Source organism: Bos indicus, chromosome 20 (genome assembly GCF_029378745.1).
Source record: "Bos indicus isolate NIAB-ARS_2022 breed Sahiwal x Tharparkar chromosome 20, NIAB-ARS_B.indTharparkar_mat_pri_1.0, whole genome shotgun sequence".
Lineage (NCBI taxonomy): Eukaryota > Metazoa > Chordata > Mammalia > Artiodactyla > Bovidae > Bos > Bos indicus.
In genome coordinates, this window is record NC_091779.1 from 53,587,008 (window position 1) to 53,607,144 (window position 20,137).

The following is a 20,137-nucleotide window of genomic DNA, read 5'->3' on the forward strand; positions in this document are numbered from 1 at the left end:
TTCATACTCAAAACATATAAATTCACCATTCTTTTCTCCTCACCAGAAATAAAATGCTTCATCATCAATTTTGAGGGTAGGAAGAAAAAACTTGTAGAAGAGGAAAAATTGAATCTTCCTCTTAAAACATATAAATGTCTACATTCCTGAATTTATGATGATTAATTCGATGAGTCATAGCTTGAAGCTAAATATGTTTATTTTTAATTCTGAGATGCCAGTGTTTCATATAATATAAATTTTATTTAAAAATAAAATGCATCATATAATGAAAACATAAATAAAATTATGAAGTTTAATTAGTTATTAAACTAGTTTAGAGTTTGAAATGTGTCAAATGTAGCTGTAGATATAACCATGTATCTGCCGAACCACAGCCTCTGACAACTGACTGGTAGTAATGTTTAGTCAGTGATGACTTTCCATAGGGGTGGCAGCAGAGCTCTTCAAACTTTCAGTCACTTGAGGAAGAAAGCATAGAAATATTCAGAGTATTAATGAGTACCTAAATCTCTACTATTTCCCACAGTACTTTTCCAATGCAGCCAATCTTGGCAATGGATCCATGTACATTCTGTATCTGCCCCTTTGTTGATGACAGATCCCCTTTCCAAGGGTTCCTTGCTTCTCCATTCTTCTTTCTATATCCTACAAACGTGTTGTTGTCTCATGAAGTACTCCTTTGTCATGCTCATGCATATGGATAACTACGGCCTTCAAAGTCTGGGTTTTGCCTATTCGTTTAACAAAATCTATTTGTAGTATTGGCGCTTCCCTGATGGCTCATATGGTAAAGAATCTGTCTACAATGCAGGAGACCTAAGTTCAATCCCTGGGTTGGGAATACCCCCTGGAGAAGGGAATGACTACCCGCTCCAGTATTCTTGCCTGGAGAATTTAATGGACAGAGGTGCCTGGCTGGCTATAGTCCATGAGATCTGAAAAAGTCAGACACGACTGAGTGACTAACACTTAACTTTCCATACTTTCATATTTATTCCCCTGTCAGTAAAGACTCTAATCATGACCTTCTAAAATCATAAGCCCTATCGTTAATGTCCCAGTACTCCACATTTTAAATAGAGCAGAGACACATTCAATATACATTGGGTTGGTGGTGAATGAAGAAAACAGATTTCTGAAACTGTGGTGATGATTTAATGTCTCAGTGTTTTTGATTTCAATGTAGATGGGAATTTATGAAAGTCACATTATCTTTACAAAATCAGTAGGAAAAATTCATAATGTGTAGTTGAATAGAAGTACCATATAATATACTAAATGTTGAAACAAATAGCACTTCGTTAGCTAACATAAAAAATCTCCCAGGTACCTAGATCATCATTATCAGGCAGTTGGAAGGATAAATTATTACTGCAAGATGTTAAATATCATTGTGTAGGAACTGGTTAATGAAACTTTTAAATATATATAAACCTCTTAATGTTTTCCTAATTGTTTTAAATGATCAGATATTCCAATGAAATATGAGCACTTGGAGGCCAGATATCATATGTCCTCAACTGCAGGTGAATATCTCAGATTAGACCATTCATGGGAACCACAGAAGAGGTTTGTCACAAATACTGATGATGGGCCCACTTCCCTAAATTTTCATTCAGTAGGTCTAGAATGGTGTCCTTGAAGTTGCATTATAATTGTAACTTCACATAATTTTGTTTTTAAGTAACCCTTATGCCCCATTTGGCTTCTGATCCAATCACTTCATGGGAATTAGATGGAGAAACAGTGGAAACAGTGACTGATTTTATTCTGAGGGGATCCAAAGTCAATGCAGATGGTGACTGCAGCCACGAAATTAAAAGATGCTTACTCCTTGGAAGGAAAGTTATGACCAACCTAGATAGCATGCTAAAAAGCAGAGACATTGCTTTACAAACAAAAGTCCGTCTAGTCAAGGCTATGGTTTTTCCAGTGGTCATGTATGGATGTGAGAGTTGGACTGTGAAGAAAGCTGAGCCCAGAAGAATTGACGCTTTTGAACTGTGGTGTTGGAGAAGACTCTTCAGAGTCCCTTGGACTGCAAGGAGATACAATCAGTCCATTCTAAAGGAGATCAGTCCTGGGTATTCTTTGGAAGGACTGATGTTAAACCTGAAACTCCAGTACTTTGGCCACCTCTTGCGAAATGTTGACTCATTGGAAAAGACCCTGATGCTGGGAGGGATTGAGGGCAGGAGGACAAGGGGACAACAGAGGATGAGATGGCTGGATGGCATCACTGACTCAATGGACATGAGTCTGAGTGAACTCCAGGAGTTGGTGATGGACTGGGAGGCCTGGTGTGCTGCAATTCATGGGGTCACAAAGAGTCTGACATGACTGAGTGACTGAACTGTGCCCCATTAGAAAAACAGTAGGACTCCAGCACATTTTGGGGCTTCCCAGGAAGTACAGTGGGAAAGAATTTCCACCTGTCAATGTGGGAGATGTGAGTTTGATCCTTGGGTCAGGAAGATCCCCTGGAGTAGGAAGTGGCAATCGAGTCTAGTATTCTTGCCTGGAAAATTCCATGGACAAAGTCCATTGGGTCACTAAAAGTCAGACATGGCTGAACACACTCTTATACAGACCCATATCTTGTAATAGAAAGTGAAGTCGCTCAGTCGTGTCCATCTCTTTGCAACACATGGACTGTAGCCTGCACCAGGCTTCTCTGTCCATGGAATTCTCCAGGCAAGAATACTGGAGTGGGTTGCCATTTCCTTCTCCAGGGGATCTTCCCAACCCAGGGATCGAGCCTGGGCCTCGAGCATTGCAGGCAGACGCTTTACTGTCTGAGCCACCAGGGAAGCCCTGATATCTTGTAATAGGCGTTACATAATTATATGAGAGTTCAAATGAATGAATGAACAATTGAAAAAATTAAGAAAGAAAATAAGCAATTGAGCCCAAATGAATATATGTAGTTAAGATATGGAAGAAAATTTACCAGCTCTTCTTATAAATCCACATATGCACTTGAAAATGTTTTTAACAATTTGAATGTCATGCCTGTTTATTTGTTCCACCCTTTTAGAGATTTTATTTTTCAGTCTTCTGTGGTATTACCTAATAAACTTGATTTGTATATTTCCATCTTAAATTCTTTTTAGTGGCTAAAATACAAGAAACCATTTTGGAGGATCTATTGCTCTATATGAATATCACCAGTCAAGGAAAAAAACACATGGTGATCTAGTGAGTCAGGTTCAGTGAGTAATGTTTATAACTGCAGATGAGTTCCAATGTTATGAGCTTGTATTCAGCAAAGAGTCATTCCCAGTTACAAGCCCCTACATATCAAGGTGATTGGGAAGCCGTAGTCAGAAGGTAATTTGCAGGCAGTGGGGCACATGTGATCGTTTACCAGGAAAGAAATAAGAAACAAAACAAAATGATACAAAAGTAATCACTTTCTGTTGATTCAACACAGCATCACAGGCAAATAAAAGGCAACAATTTCTGTTAAAAATTTTGAAATAAACATTGCTAGTGAAGCAAGTCAGACAAACATTCAGAATGTGCTAGTAGTAGTTACCTAGCATATATTGAAAAGTGGAACGGTTCCTTTGTCCTTATGCAAACACCGCACTAATTTAAGGTGATTAATTTAGCTACTCTGCATTGTTTTTTTTTTTTACAAATTTACCAAATAAAAAGGCCAGGTGATGTCTTTATTATTAGGTTTATTTGAAAGAAAAAAATAAGTTAAAATACAATTACTGGATCCATGGATACGTGATAGAAAAGCCAAACAAAAAACCAAAATATCAGTTATTATTTGGCCTATACAAATATATTTTATCCTAGTCTTGTATAGGAGTTTAGGCTTCATAGTTTTGAAAAATGTTTATTATAATTGAATATTATTGGTTGTTTTCATGTGTGTGATTCCACATGTATTTTGATATGACAAGACGGTGATAAAAAATGAAGAAATGTATGAAAACAATGGCAGAATTTCATCCTTCTAATTGTGACTTTTCATACTTTTGACCTACTTACACTGGACTCACCTATAGTTGTTGTTAATGTCAGGGGAGGTCATTCAGAGGACATGAATGCCAGTTGACTAACAAGCTGAAACCACGTAATCAGAGGCTCCTCACCCACTTCTCTGCCCTTGGAATAATTTTTCTGCTAACATTTCCCAGAGTGGGAGCTATGTCCAAGGACACAGTCTTTAGAGAGAAAGGTTTCAGGATATAAGGTTGATATATAAAAGTCAACCTCTTTCCTATTTATGAGCAATAAAGAAGTAGACTTTGATTTAAAAATACAATGCCATTTAGGTTAGCTTCCCCTAAAAAGAGATAATTGGGGGTAAATTTAATGATAAAAGGTATGAAATCTATATGAGGAAAACTATAAGAGTCTCAATAAAGAAACAAATAAGAAGTAAATAAATGGAGATATATGTTATGTGCAAGGATAGGCAAGACTCAATATTATCATGATGTTAATTCTGCTTAATATTATCAGTACATTCAGTGGGATACCAATCAAATCCCAGACATTTTTTATAGGTATTGACAAACCTATTTTACAGTTTTTAGGTGAAAGCTAGAAAAGAACATTGCAACCCACTCCAGTGTTCTTTCCTGTAAAATTCCAAGGACAGAGGAGCCTGGTGGGCTACAGTTCATGGGGCTGTAAAGAGTGAGACATTACTAAGCACATACAACAGTTTTAGAAACAAAGGAACTATCAAGCCATGGACAGACATGGAAGATCCTTAAATGCCCATTACTAATTGAAGACGTCAATTTGAAAAGATCGCAAACTGTAGGGCTCCAATTATATGACATTTTGGAAAAAGCAAAATTAAGAACACAGTAAAATGATCAGTGATTGTCAAAGGCTGAGGAGAGGGAGGGAATGAATATGTGGAAAAGAGAGGATTTTTAGGGCAGTTAAAGTATTCTATGTTATACTGTAATGAATACATGTCATTATACATGGATCCAAACCCATAGAATATGCAACACCAAGCGGGATCTCTAATGTAAATTATATACTTTGGGTGATCAGTTCAGTTCAGTTGCTCAGTCATGTCCGACTCTTTGCAACCCCATGAATTGCAGCACGCCCCTGTCCATCACCAACTCTGAGTTCACTCAAACTCATGTCCATTGAGTGGGTGATGCCATCCAGCCATCTCATCCTCTGCCATCCCCTTCTCCTCCTGCCCCCAATCCCTCCCAGCATCAGAGTCTTTTCCAATGAGTCAACTCTTCGCATGAGGTGGCCAAAGTACTGGAGTTTCAGGTTTAGCATCAGTCCTTCCAAAGAACACCCAGGACTGATCTCCTTTAGAATGGACTGATTGGATCTCCTTGCAGTCCAAGGGACTTTCAAGAGTCTTCTCCAGCACCACAGTTCAAAAGCATCAATTCTTCTGTGCTCAGCTTTCTTCACAGTCGAACTCTCACACCCATACATGACCACTGGAAAAACCATAGCCTTGACTAGACAGACCTTTGTTGGCAAAGTGATGTCTCTGCTTTTCAATATGCTATCTAGGTTGGTCATAACTTTCCTTCCAAGGAGTAAGCATCTTTTAATTTCATGGCTGCAATCACCATCTGCAGTGATTTTGGAGCCCCTAAAATAAAGTCAGCCACTGTTTCCACTGTGTCCCCATCTATTTCTCATGAAGTGATGGGACCAGGTGCCATGGTGATAATGATGTGCTAATAATGTATGTTTATCAATTGTAACAAATGAATTATTTTAGTACACAATGTGGCTAGTTGGGGAGGTGGTGTACAGTCTGGAGAAAAAAGGTACATGACAACTATATTTTCTTAATTTTACTGTGGACCTAAAACTACTCTGAAAAAAATTCTACTGAAAAGGAAAAAACTAAAGTAACTGTGCACCAGCTACGTTCTAGACTATCCCACTCAGGAACATCAGGGGTATATGTTGGAATCATATTTTGTATAAGGGGATCATGAGGCAATGGCAATTTGCTCAGTAACCTGTGTGCACTCAGGCGAGGTCATAGCTAAGAACATGCAAATGAGCCATTCTCAGGAGAATTGAATGTTTAAATTATTCCTTAGACAATCATTTTTGAGAAATATGTGTCAATTCTAGATATGCTCTTTTCTTTCCATAAGCAAATTTCTTTGATAAATTTCTTCCTGTTTCATGTCACAGTGACACTATTATAAAAGAAGGGATATAATGAAATTATTAAAGTCTGTGCTATAAAACAGGGTTTGTGTTAATTCTTCTTCTCTGATCCTTTTAAATGAATGACATTCAGATTGCATAAAATATCTGTCATTCACTTTGGTGATAGATGGGAGGGAGTTTCAAGAGGGAGGTGACGTGTATACACCTATGGCTGACTCATGTTTATGTTTGACAGAACAAAACAAAATTCTGTAAAGCAATTATCCTTCAATCAAAAAATAAATATTTTAAAAAAGATTTTATTTTCATATTTGTATATTCTACAAATATTACTGTAATGATTTCATTGTAAAATATTCTGTATAGTAATCTCATACTTCTACATATCAGAGGTAAGTCCCTTTTTTCTTTCAGAATGGTATCGTTTTTTTTTTTTTAAATATTAGAAAGTATAAATTTCTTTCATTTAATGTTTTCATAAACTCTTAACTTGTTCCCCTCTGCATCAGTTTTCTGCAACTTTTTTCTTATATAATTATTATATGGGAAAAAACATTGTTCTTTTTAATAAGAATGCTTGAGGCTTTTTCATATGCATGGTTTAGATGAATCATTTATTATCATATTATTATAATTCATTTTGATATGAATAATTTTCATTCCTGTTTAGCTTCAGGAAAGTTCTCCTAAACTTCCTCCATTATATGTCCACAAGTATTAAAAGTTGGAATTCTATTTTCCTGGGGCCTGTGGCTCTTACTCAAAGTCATTACATGTGCAATCAAGTCAGTAAAGAAAAAAAAACATAGTGGTTAAGTGTCTTATACTCTGGAACTCTCTTGCTTTTTCAATGATCCAGTGGATGTTGGCAATTTTATCTCTGGCTCCTCTGCCTTTTCTAAAATCAGCTTGAACATCTGGAAGTTCACATTTCATGTATTGTTGAAGCCTGGGTTGGAGAATTTTAAGCATTACTTTACTAGTGTGTGAGATGAGTGCAATTGTGCAGCAGTTTGAGAATTCTTAGGCATTGTCTTTCTTTGGAATTGAAATGAAAACTGAACTTTTCCAGTCCTGTGACCACTGCTGCATTTTCCAAATTTGCTGGCATATTGAGTGCAGCACTTTCACAGCATCATCTGTTAGGATTTGAAATAGCTCAACTCCAATTCCATCACCTCCACTAGTTTTGTTCACAGTGATGCTTTCTAAGGCCCACTTGACTTCACATTCCAGGATGTCTGGCTCTAGGTGAGTAATCACAACATCGTGATTATCTGGGTCGTGAAGATCTTTTGAGTATAGTTCTTCTGTATATTCTTGCCTCTTCATTGGATCATCAAAAAAAACACAAGAGTTCCAGAGAAAAAGATCTATTTCTGCTTTATTGACTATGCCAAAGCCTTTGATGGTAAGGATCACAATAAACTGTGGAAAATTCTTCGAGAGATAGAATACCAGACCACCTGACCTGCCTCTTGAGAAATCTATATGCAGGTCAGGAAGCAACAGTTAGAACTGGATGTAGAACAACAGACTGGTTCCAAATAGGAAAAGGAATACCTCAAGGCTGTATATTGTCACCCTGCCTATTTAACTTATATGCAGAGTACATCATGAGAAATGCTGTGCTGGAAGAAGCACAAGCTGGAATCAAGATTGCTGGGAGAAATATCAGTGACCTCAGATATGCAGATGATACCACCCTTATGGCACAAAGCAAAGAAGAACTAAAGAGCCTTTTGATGAGAGTGAAAGAGGAGAGTGAAAAAGTTGGCTTAAAGCTCAACATTCAGAAAACTAAGATCATGGCATCTGGTCACATCACTTCATGGCAATAGATGGGGAAACAATGGAAACAGTGAGAGACTTTATTTTGGGGGGGCTACAAAATCACTGCAGATGTTGACTGCAGCAATGAAATTAAAAGATACTTACTCCTCGGAAGAAAAGTTATGACCAACCTAGACAACATTTTAAAAAGCAGAGACATTACTTTGCCAACAGTCCCATCTAGCCAAAGCTATGGTTTTCCCAGTAGTCGTGTATGGACATGAGAGGTGGACAATAAAGAATGCTGAATAATTGATGCTTTTGAACTTGATATTGGAGAAGACTCTTGAGAGTCCCTTGGACTGCAAGGAGATCCAAGCAGTCCATCCTAAAGGAAATCCATCCTGAATATTCATTAGAAGGACTGATCCTGAAGCTGAAACTCCAGTCCTTTGGCTACCTGATGCAAAAGACTGACTCACGGGAAAGACCCTGATGCTGAGAAAGATGGAAGGCGGGAGGAGAAGGGAATGATAGAGGGTGAGATGGTTGGATCTCATCACCAACTCAGTGGACATGACTTTGAGTAAATTAAAGGAGCTGGTGATGGACAGGGAGGCCTGGCATGCTATAGACCATGGGGTTGCAAAGAGTCTGACTCGATGGAGTGACTGAACTGGAGACATATTTGGTAGTTCTTATATAAACGTTGACCCACTGCAAAATTTGTGTCAGTTTTAAATGTAAGAGTCTATTGACAGAGCTATGTGTGTGTGTGTGTTTGTCTGTGTGTGTGTGCATCTGTGTGTGGTGTGTTTACCTACATATAATTACATATGACATATAGCATTTGTATCTATTGAATGTCACTGTAAGACAAAGCATATTACATGTCACTGCAAGACAAAGAATGTGACTTTACATATAATTTTTTGAACAGTCTCATCGCTTTCTTTATTTTGCTCATGTACTGAGATCTAGGTTTTATTATAGTTGTTATTTCCTGACAAAAAGTAGTCAGTTTCCTAGTCTTGATAAATGTTAAAGTACTACCTGCCTATAATCTTTTTCAAGTGTCTACACTCTGCCAATGTTTTCATCATCAAAATTTGACAACCCTGTCAGCAAACTATGTAAATTGTTGTGTAAGGAGAAAAATTAACCTCTGCTCAAATCATCTGAGCGACACTTAGGATGAGCACAAGTCATGAAATATTCAGGTCACCAGCAGAAGGAAAGAGCAGGGACTGCAGGTCTGCCTCTTACAGGCCTGTCACCCCAAGGAGCGCCAAGAGATGGGATACCTTCATTTGTCCCTTATTATCTATAGATTCCCTTGGAATCTATGGTTGTAAACAAATATTTCCATGAGACAGTTTTAATAACATGGGCAGGTACTGTTTGTCTCTAAAGCCCGACTTTCTCCTAAAAGCATTTCATTTAAAACTACTTTTCTTAAATGGTGCAGATGAACCTATTTGTAGAGCAGGAATAGAGGTGCAGACATAGAAAATGGACTCGTGGGGACTGAGAGGGAGGATTATTGAGAGACTAACATTAACATATATATGCTACCATATGTAAAATAGCTAGCTAGTGGGAAGCTGCTGTATAACTCAGAAAGCCCATCTAGTACTCTGTGATTAACCAAATGGGTGGAATTGGGGGCAGGGAAGGGAGGCTCAAGAGGGAGGGGATAAATGTATACATATGGCAAATTCATGACGTTGAGTAGCACAAACTAATACAACATTGCTGAGCAATTATATTCCAATAAAAACATTAAAAGACCTACTTTTCTTAAAATGAAAATAAAGAGAGATATATAGCTATATTGCTTTTCATTTAATGTATAATCCATGCTATTCTGTTTAAAACATGTATTACAGGAGTTATTAGAACTGCCTTACATAATATGGACAGAGAAGCCAGAGAACATTACTCAGTGGTCATTCAAGCCAAAGACATGGCTGGCCAAGTTGGAGGGCTTTCAGGATCCACCACAGTCAACATCACCCTGACAGATGTCAATGACAACCCCCCAAGGTTTCCTCAGAGTAAGTACATGTTTCTTTTGATCTGCACTTATCACTATTCATTTCTGTAAGACAAACTGAAATACAGCTAAGCCTTGAACAATATGGACTTGAGATGCAAGAGTCCACATATTCATTTTTCTCAGTAGCAAGTACTATAGGACTACATGACCAGATCAGTGGTTGGGTGTATCTGCAGATACTGAGGAACCTGGATACAGAGGGCTGACTATAAGTTATATGTATGGACAGTGTAGAGGTTGGATACTCCTAACTCCCACATTGTTCAAGGTCAACTGTACTTGGACATATAATGTCATGTGACTATTCTCTTAAATGGAAAGATCGTGTTTGTACAGTCTTCCTTTTACACACAAGACTAAGGACATCACCCCATCTGTTGTCTCCTGAACTTGGTAGATAGGTGTCACTGTGTTTAAGATATCCATTTCAATTGACATCACAGTTAAATACTAAAAATGAGATACTAGTACTAAGAATTGATGCTTTGTATTTGCTAAAGTATTTATGTATTAGAGCGACTGAACTGAACTGAACTGAAGGAATTCCTGGAGGTATTCAGAATAAACATTTTGATATGGACATTCTACTCTTGTAAAACTATTGAGTATGTACTCTTTGTGGGATGATTTTTTTTTAATTCTTCCTATTAGGAATGAATGCTCTTCACATACACACAGAAGCACACCATCCAATGGCAAGGTATCACAAACATAATAAACTACAATCTCAGAGTAGAATATGAACCTTGTGAGTGGAGAGCCCATCAGGTGATTCAAGGAGAGAATATCAGTTCTGTGAGTTCAGAATGAAATACTGTTTATGACACCTTCAGAAAGGGAAGGAAACATATTTGAGTATTTCTAACGTGGCCGAAGAATTGAAACTTTTGAACTGTGGTGTTGAAGAAGACTCTTGAGAGTCCCTTGGACTGCAAGGAGATCCAACCATTCCATTCTGAAGGAGATCAGCCCTGGGATTTCTTTGGAAGGAATGATGCTAAAGCTGAAACTCCAGTACTTTGGCCACCTCATGCAAAGAGTTGACTCATTGGAAAAGACTCTGATGCTGGGAGGGATTGAGGGCAGGAGGGGAAGGGGACGACAGAGGATGAGATGGCTGGATGGCATTACTGACTCAATGGATGTGAGTCTGAGTGAACTCCAGCAGTTGGTGATGGACAGGGAGGCCTGACGTGCTGCAATTCATGGGGTCGCAAAGAGTCGGACAGGACTGAGCAACTGAACTGAACTGACTGCTGGATGATTCACTTTACTGTAAAGCAGAAAATAACATAATATTTCAAAGCAACTCTACTCCAATAATTTTTTTAAAAAGACCTGCTAGGTTCGTCTTTGAAAAAAACAGCTTAGCAAATATCATCAAAAAGTTACAGAGAAGTAGCTGCTGCAGTGATTTTTAGAAAAATTTGCAGAGGCATATTTGAAATAAAAACAAGTAATGCACAATTTTGATGGTTATTGGTAAATAATGAGTTTTAAGGACAACAGAAATTTCAGAGGTAAAATATTTTGCCTGTTTGTGTTTATAGTCCAAAGAATACATTTCAACTTCAATAAATCTGGGGTGAGGAAGAAAATAAACTCTGTAACAAAGTAGACATTGTGGCAAGTCAACAATGCTCTCCACATGTCAGTGTGAAAGGCTTACCCAGCCTTATCTCCCAGTATTGCTCTCAGTACTCAATGGAATACTGCCTGTTCTGAAAACACAGCAAGAATATGCATATCCTTAAATCAGTCTAGAATTTTTCACTCACATTCCTTTGTTTGTAATAGTCATTCAGTTGTGTCCAACTCCTTGTGACCCCATGAACTATAGTCCTCCAGGCTCCTCTGTGCATGGAATTTTCTAGGCAAGAATACTGGATTGGGTTGTCATTCTCTTCTCCAGGGGATCTTCCTAAACAGAGATCAAAGCTGGGTCTCCTGTATTGAAGGCATTTACCATCTGAGCCACCAGGACTACCACATTCCTTTGTTTAAAAGCCCTCCTAAAAGTTTCTCTGAACTCCATCACAGAATTAGCAGTTAATTAACCCTTGGTTTCTGTAACATGGCACTTTCCCATGTGCTTTTATGCTATATTTATCTCCATAGGTGCAAATCTCCCCTACACTGTGGGTCCCTCTAAGTAAGAATGATGCTTGATTTGTCTTTGTAGCATTAAGTGTTTAGATTGGTGCCTAGCTCTGGATAAATGGTTACAAAATGAATGAGTAAATGAGTTTAATTTAAATACTCTGTAAAAATATTATTATTAAAAGACTATGGATAAAGACAGGCAAGTTGAATTCATGGTTAGGCAAAGTTCCTTTAAAATATCAATTCTAAGGACAAGATTATGTGACTTGGTTCTTTCAAGTGGCTTTTGCTCTATGAAGAAAACATATTTGAAAGAAAATTATGTCATAGATAAGTACATATTATTAAACTATGAAGTATAATTAAATTCCCAGTCATTTTACAAAATTGCAGTGTATTTTTGTATTCATTTAACCCCTTATTCCACACAATATGCATATACGCATGTTTCATTATGAGACTAGTGTAATCGGATGGTGACTGTAGCTGTGAAATTAAAAGATGCTTGCTCCTTGGAAGAAAAGCTATGACAAACTTAGACAGTATATTAAAAAGCAGAGACATCACTTTACTGACAAAGGTCCATATTGTCAACGATTTGGTTTTCCAGTAGTCATGTACGAATGTGAAAGTGGGACCATAAAGAAGCCTGAGTGCTGAAGAACTGATGCTTTTGAACTGCGGTGCTGGAGAGGACTCTTGAGAATCCCTTGGACTGCAAGTAGCTCAAACAGGTCAATCCTAAAGGAAATTAACCTTGAATATTCATTATAAAGACTGATGATGAAACTCCGAAAATTTGGCCACCTATATGTGAAGAGCCAACTCATTGGAAAAGACCCTGATGCTGGGAAAGATTGAAGGCCGGAGGAGAAGGATGAGGATGAGATTGTTGGATGGCATCATCAATTCAATGCACATGAGTTGATCAGACTCTGGGAGATAGTGAAGGACAGGGGAGCCAGGTATACTGCAGTCAACAGGGTGGCAAAGTGTTGGACTAAACAACAACAAAACCCTTTTATAGAGTAAGGAGTTCATTGGTTGATTTAGTCACTAAGTCATCCCCGACTCTTTTGTGACCCCATGGACTGTAGCGTGCCTCGTTCCTCTGCCCATTGGATTTCCCAGGCAAAATTACTGGAGTGAGTTTCATTTCCTTCTCCGGAGGATCTTCCTGATCCAGGGATCAAACTCTCATCTCCAGGCAGAATCTTTCCTACTGAGCCACCAGACACTAAAGTTCAAAGATTTTTTTTTTAAGAGGTAATGAGTGATAATGCTGAATTAAGCTGAATATAAACATTATTATAATTACAACACCAACCTCATTTTCAACCTATGTTATTTAAGTAGATTCTATCACCACTATTTTTAAGATGTATATTAATATTATAACCCTTATTATAATAGAGTGAAAAATTTATGCAGGGGGCTTAATAAACTGATTTTAACCTGACAAGTCCATTAAAACTCATTTTAGAAATCACTAGAAAATCAGAAACTGGTGATGAATAAAGAAAAATGTATCCCTAACTTTACTCTGATCTATGATTGTTGCTGAAGCATCAGTTCATAGTGAAACAATTGTTTAACTTGAAAAAGGATAAATGAATACTCTTTGAGTGAACTCATTACATTAATCACTAAAGGGATCTATATATCTTCAGTCTCCCCAGAATGACTGACAACTGTCAATCCTGCCCCATGGTGATATGCTCTTAGTGTGTTGAAACAAAGGTGGTACACACCCAGAACTTCACACTCCGATTTGTTTAAAAGATATTTTATTTTGCACCCATACTGCTCTAAGCACATTGTTGCTCTCAGAATGATTTGGTGTCACCACAATAAGAGTAGCTTGCAGTATTCTTTAATTATCCCCAAAGCATTATAACTCATCAAATGAAAAAAAAAATGACAAACTATACCTTGGGAAACTTTGCAAATTGCTTGAAGAAAAAACAATCATATATATTATTAAGACTTGCATACATAAAGCACCATGAAATGCACAAATCTAAACACAGTTCAAATCCTATAAAGTTCTTATTTCAGTTCAGTTCAGTTTAGGTGCGCAGTCATGTCCAACTCTTTGCAACTTCTTGAACTGCAGCATGCCAGGACTCCCTGTCCAACACCAGCTCGCGGAGTTCATTCAAACTCACGTCCATCAGGTGGGTGATGCCATTCAGCCATCTCATCCTCTGTCATCCCCTTTTCTTCCTGCCCCCCAATCCCTTCCAGCATCAGAGTCTTTTCCAAAGAGTCAATTCTTTGCATGAGGTGGCCAAAGTACTGGAGTTTCAGCTTTAGCATCATTCCTTCCAAAGAAATCCCAGGGCTGATCTCCTTTAGAATGGACTGGTTGGATCTCCTTGCAGTCCAAGGGACTCTCAAGAGTCTTCTCCAACACCACAGTTCAAAAGCATCAATTCTTCAGAGCTCAGCCTTCTTCACAGTCCAACTCTCACATCCATACATGACTACTGGAAAAACTATAGCCTTGACTAGACGGACCATTGTTGGCAAAGAAATGTCTCTGCTTTTGAATATGCTTTCTAGGTTGGTCGTAACTTTCCTTCCAAGGAGTAAGCGTCTTTTAATTTCATGGCTGCAGTCACCATCTGCAGTGATTTTGGAGCCCCAAAAAATAAAGTCTGACCCTGTTTCCACTGTTTCCCCATCTATTTCCCATGAAGTGATGGGACCAGATGCCATGATCTTCATTTTCTGAATGTTGAGCTTAAAGCCAACTTTTTCATTCTCCTCTTTCACATTCATCAAGAGGCTTTTTAGTTCCTCTTCACTTTCTGCCATAGGGAGGTGTCATCTGCATATCTGAGGTTATTGATATTTCTCCTGGCAATCTTGATTCCAGCTTTTGCTTCTTCCAGCCCAGTGTTTCTCATGAAGTACTCTGCATATAAGTTAAATAAGCAGGGTGACAATATACAGCCTTGATGTACTCCTTTTCCTATTTGGAACCAGTCTGTTGTTCCATGTCCAGTTCTAACTGTTGCTTCCTGACCTGCATATAGGTTTCTCAAGAAGGAGGTCAGGTGGTCTGGTATTCCCATCTCTTTCAGAATTTTCCACAGTTGATTGTGATCCACATAGTCAAAGGCTTTGGCATAGTCAATAAAGCAGAAATAGATGTTTTTCTGGCACTCTCTTGCTTTTTCCATGATCCAGCGGATGTTGGCAATTTGATCTCTGGTTCCTCTGCCTTTTCTAAAACCAGCTTGAACATCTGGAAGTTCACCGTTCACATATTGCTGAAGCCTGTCTTGGAGAATTTTGAGCATTACTTTGCTAGCATGTGAGATGAGTGCAAATTGTGCCTTTGTTTGAACATTCTTTGGTACTACCTTTCTTTGGGATTGGAATGAAACCTGACCTTTTCCAGTCCTGTGGCCACTGCTGAGTTTTCCAAATTTGCTGGCATATTGAGTGCAGCACTTTCACAGCATCATCTTTCAGGATTTGAAATAGCTCAACTGGAATTCCATCACCTCCACTAGCTTTGTTTGTAGTGATGCTTCCTAAGGCCCACCTGACTTCACATTTCAGGATGTCTGGCTCTAGGTCAGTGATCACACCATCGTGATTATCTTGGTCATGAAGATCTTTTTTGTACAGTTCTTCTGTGTATTCTTGCCACCTCATCTTAATATCTTCTGCTTCTGTTAGGTCCATACCATTTCTGTCCTTTATCAAGCCCATCTTTGCATGAAGTGTGCCCTTGGTATCTCTAATTTTCTTGAAGAGATCTCTAGTCTTTCCTATTCTGTTGTTTTCCTCTATTTCTTTGCATTGATTGCTGAGGAAGGCTTTCCTATCTCTTCTTGCTATTCTTTGGAACTCTGTATTCAGATGCTTATATCTTTCCTTTTCTCTCTTGCTTTTTGCTTCTCTTCTTTTCACAGCTATTTGTAAGGCCTCCTCAGACAGCCATTTTGCTTTTTTGCATTTCTTTTCCACGGGGACGGTCTTGATCCCTGTTTCCTGTACAACGTCGCGAACCTCTGTCCATAGTTCATTAGGCACTCTATCTTATCCAGGCATTAAATAGACCCAGTAATCTAATTGTTTTTCTTAAGATGTTCTTGTTTGTTTTACATTTCTTCTGACTTTTTTTTTCCCTCTTCAGCTGTGAAAGCCATGTTACAGCAAGACTGTGACTGACTCTCGTGTAAACATCTAGCACATATTTTTAACAATGCATTTTTCTTTCTTCTATTAATTTACAATGGAATCAATTTCTTACCTCTTATATCTCAATTTAAAGCTATCACTGTATCTTTTCTAAATTAGAGTATAATCACTTTACAGTATTCTTTTGGCTTCTGCTGTGGCCTTCCATTTGAGATTCCCTGCCATCCTCCATCCCATACCACCTCATTAGGATATCACAGAGCACTGAGCTGAGCTCCCTGTGCTATATATCAGGTTCCCACTGGCTATTTATTTTACATGTGGTAGCGTATATATGTCAGTCCTGCTCTCCCAATTCACCGCCCCCCCCCCATCCCATGTCCATATGTCCGATCTCTACATCTGCTTCTCTATTCCTGCCCTGCAAATAGGTTCAGGTGTACCATTTTTCTAGATTCCACATGTGTGTGTTAATATGTTTGTTTATCTTTTTCTGGCTTACTTCACTCTGTATGACAGACTCTAGGTCTATCTACTTTATCTTAATTTAAGCTGCCTAGGTTTTGAGTAAGCATTTGAGAGTAAGAGAGGGGACTAGATTAATAATTTGCTTTACAAAGACTCTGCACTAGGGAGATACAAACTCAGTGGCCTGGAATACAAGACAAACAAAGGTCCAGGTGAAAGCAGGCTGTCTGCGAGTGTCAGGGAAGTTACAGGGGAGAACAGAGACGGGAAGGTACATACACAGCTAAGAGGACAGCCACTGCTCAATTCTAGTAATGCCTGTATGTGGGCAGGAAAGTATTAGGAATGGGAGCTACTTGCAAGACTTGCAGTGTAAGAGAACAAATCAATATATCTGTGGCTTGAATCCTTACTCCAAGGACACAAAAGTTGCCCAGTTCTTCTTCAGAAAAAATATCTCAAGGTATAAATTCCTCAATATTATCCCTTCTGTTGAAAGGAATTTATTCTTTAAGATTTTTGTTATTTCCTTCTCTGGTTTTAACTATATTCTAGTCATTTTTAAATTTATTCTCAGGCAGGTAAAAATCACTGACCTCTATTATTCTGTATAAAGAATATGCATATAATATCAATGCCTTATGAACATGAAAGTTTATAAAGTAAACTTGAACCCTAAAGGGAGCTGTAGTTTGAGATTTGCCTTTGTAGAGTTTTCGCTTTGGCTCCATCCCTTCATTCTTTCTGGAGTTATTTCTTCACTGATCTCCAGTAGCATATTGGGCACCTACTGACCTGGGGAGTTCATCTTTCAGTGTCCTATCTTTTTGCCTTTTCATACTGTTCAAGGGGTTCTCAAGGCAAGAATACTGAAGTGGTTTGCCATTCCCTTCTCCAGTGGACCACATTCTGTCAGACCTCTCCACCATGACCTGTTCATCTTGGATGGCCCCACACGGCATGGCTTAGTTTCATTGAGTTAGACAAGGCTGTGGTCCATGTGATCAGATTGGTTACTTTTCTGTGATTGTGGTTTCAGCCTGGCTGCTTTCTGATGCCCTCTCTTAGTGCCTACCGTTTTACTTGGGTTTCTCGTACCTTGGATCTGGGGTATCTCTTCATGGCTGCTCCAGCAAAGCACAGCTGCCACTCCTTACCTTGGACATGGGGTATCTCCTCTTGGCCATTCTTGTCCTGCACAGCCGCCACTCTGAAGCACAAGCTGGAGGCAAGATTGCCTGGAGAAATATCAACAACCTCAGATATGCAGATGACACCACCCTTATGGCAGAAAGTGAAGACAAATTAAAGAGCCTCTTGATGAATGTGAAAGAGGAGAGTGAAAAAGTTGGCTTAAAGCTCAACATTAAGAAAACTAAGATTATGGCATCCTGTCCAATCACTTCATGATAAATAGATGGGGAACAGTGGAAACAGCATCAGACTTTATTTTGGGGGGCTCCAAAATCACTGTGGATGTTGATTGCAGCCATGAAATTAAAAGAGGCTTACTCCATGGAAGGAAAGTTATGACCAACCTAGACAGCATTTTTAAAAACAGAGACATTACTTTGTCAACAAAGGTCCATCTAGTCAAAGATATAGTTTTTCCATTAGTCATGTGTGGATGTGAGAGTTGGACTATAAAGAAAGCTGAATGCAGAAGAATTGATGCTTTTGAACTGTGTTGTTGGAGAAGACTCTTGAGAGTCCCTTGGACTGCAAGGAGCTCCAACCAGTCCATCCTAAAGGAGATTAGTCCTGGGTGTTCATTGGAGGGACTGATGTTGAGCTGAAACTCCAATACTTTGGCCACCTGCTGCAAAGAGCTGATTCATCTGAAAAGACCCTGAGGCTGGGAGGGATTGGGGGCAGGAGGAGAAGCTGAAGACAGAGGATGAGATGGCTGGATGGCATCCTCGACACAATGAACATGAGTTTGGGTAAACTCCGGGAGTTGGTGATGGACAGGGAGGCCTGGCCTGTTGTGGTTCATGGGGTTGCAAAGAGTCGGACATGACTGAGTGACTGAACTGAATTGAACTTGTAGGGTAAGTAACCAATCTAGGGGAAGAAGAATAATGCATGTCAAATAATCACAATAAAAGAATAGATATTTGATTATTTAACAAAACTCCCCTAAGAACTTGAAATGATTGCAAAATTGTTAAGTGGTCCACTTATGAGTCCAGTTGATATAGTGAAATGTAATGTTGGGAGGATCAAGTCCTAAAAGTTCAATAGATGGCAGTATTTCCCATAATTCTAATTATAAAATTATAACTGATATGGGTAAACTTTGATGTTAGTGAAAAAGGAAATATCACTGATGAATACATTAATATTGATATGATCTTTGTCAATAGCAAAATATTTCAGTGAAGGATTATTGTTTTTATTAGTTTAGTTTTTATGAAAACAAATATAAATGACATATAATAAATTCAACATTAATATTTTATTTGAAATCGTTGTGAAACAAGCAACCAAGCTTCTCCTCGATCCTTCAGAATGTGAACTATATGTTTTAATTACTAGCAAGTGGAAGTTTTTCTCGTATACTTTACAAAAGATACCTAGTTTATTATGGTTAAGACATGTATTTTGAAACTTCTTGAGAGTTTCCTTAAATGTCAACGTGTACTTGATTTAAAAGAAGGTGAACCAACTTCATGGTTTGTTTTCTACATATATAAATTAGTTCAGTTTTATTTAATCAGTTCAGTCAGTTCAGTCACTCAGTCCAGTCTAACTCTTTGTGACCCCATGGACTGTAGCACAGCAGGCCCCCCTCTCCATCACCAACTCCCAGAGTTTACTCAAATTCATGTCCACAGAGTCAGTGATGCCATCCAACCATCTCATCCTCTGTCATTCATTCCCTTCTCCCACCTTCAGTCTTTCCCAGCATCAGAGTCTTTTCAAATGAGTCCGTTCTTCACATCAGGTGGCCAAAGGATTGGATTTCAGCTTCAGGATCAGACCGTCCAATGGATATTCAGGATGGATTTCCATTAGGATGGATTGGTTGGATCTCCTTGCACTCCTAGGGACCCTCAGGGATCTTCTCCAACATCACAGTTCAAAAGCATCAATTCTTCACTATTAAGCTTTCTTTATAGTCCAACTCTCACATACATACATGACTACTGGAAAAACCATAGCTTTAACTAGATGGATCTTTGTTGGAAAAGCAATGTCTCTGCATTTTGAAAAGTTATCTAAGTTGGTCATAACTTTCCTTCCAAGGAGCAAGCATCTTTTAATTTCAAGTCTGCAGTCACCATCTGCAGTGATTTTGGAGACCAAAAAAAATAAAATCTGTCACTGTTTCCCCATCTATTTGCCATGAAGTGATGGGACCAGATGCCATGATCTTAGTTTTCTGAATGTTGAGTTTTAAGCCAACTTTTTCACTCTCCTCTTTCA

General features: G+C 38.5%; 1 protein-coding gene across 7 annotated transcripts in view; it reads left to right on the forward strand.

The window, feature by feature from the left end:
• CDH18 (cadherin 18) overlaps nt 1-20,137 on the forward strand; it is a 1,273,978-nt gene that overhangs the window by 1,111,663 nt on the left and 142,178 nt on the right. For all 7 annotated transcript variants that reach the window (XM_070774814.1, XM_070774815.1, XM_070774813.1 and 4 more), the window contains one exon: nt 9,810-9,977. In XM_070774814.1, the coding sequence (XP_070630915.1) occupies nt 9,810-9,977 (168 nt within the window). The remainder of the gene's footprint in view (nt 1-9,809; nt 9,978-20,137) is intronic.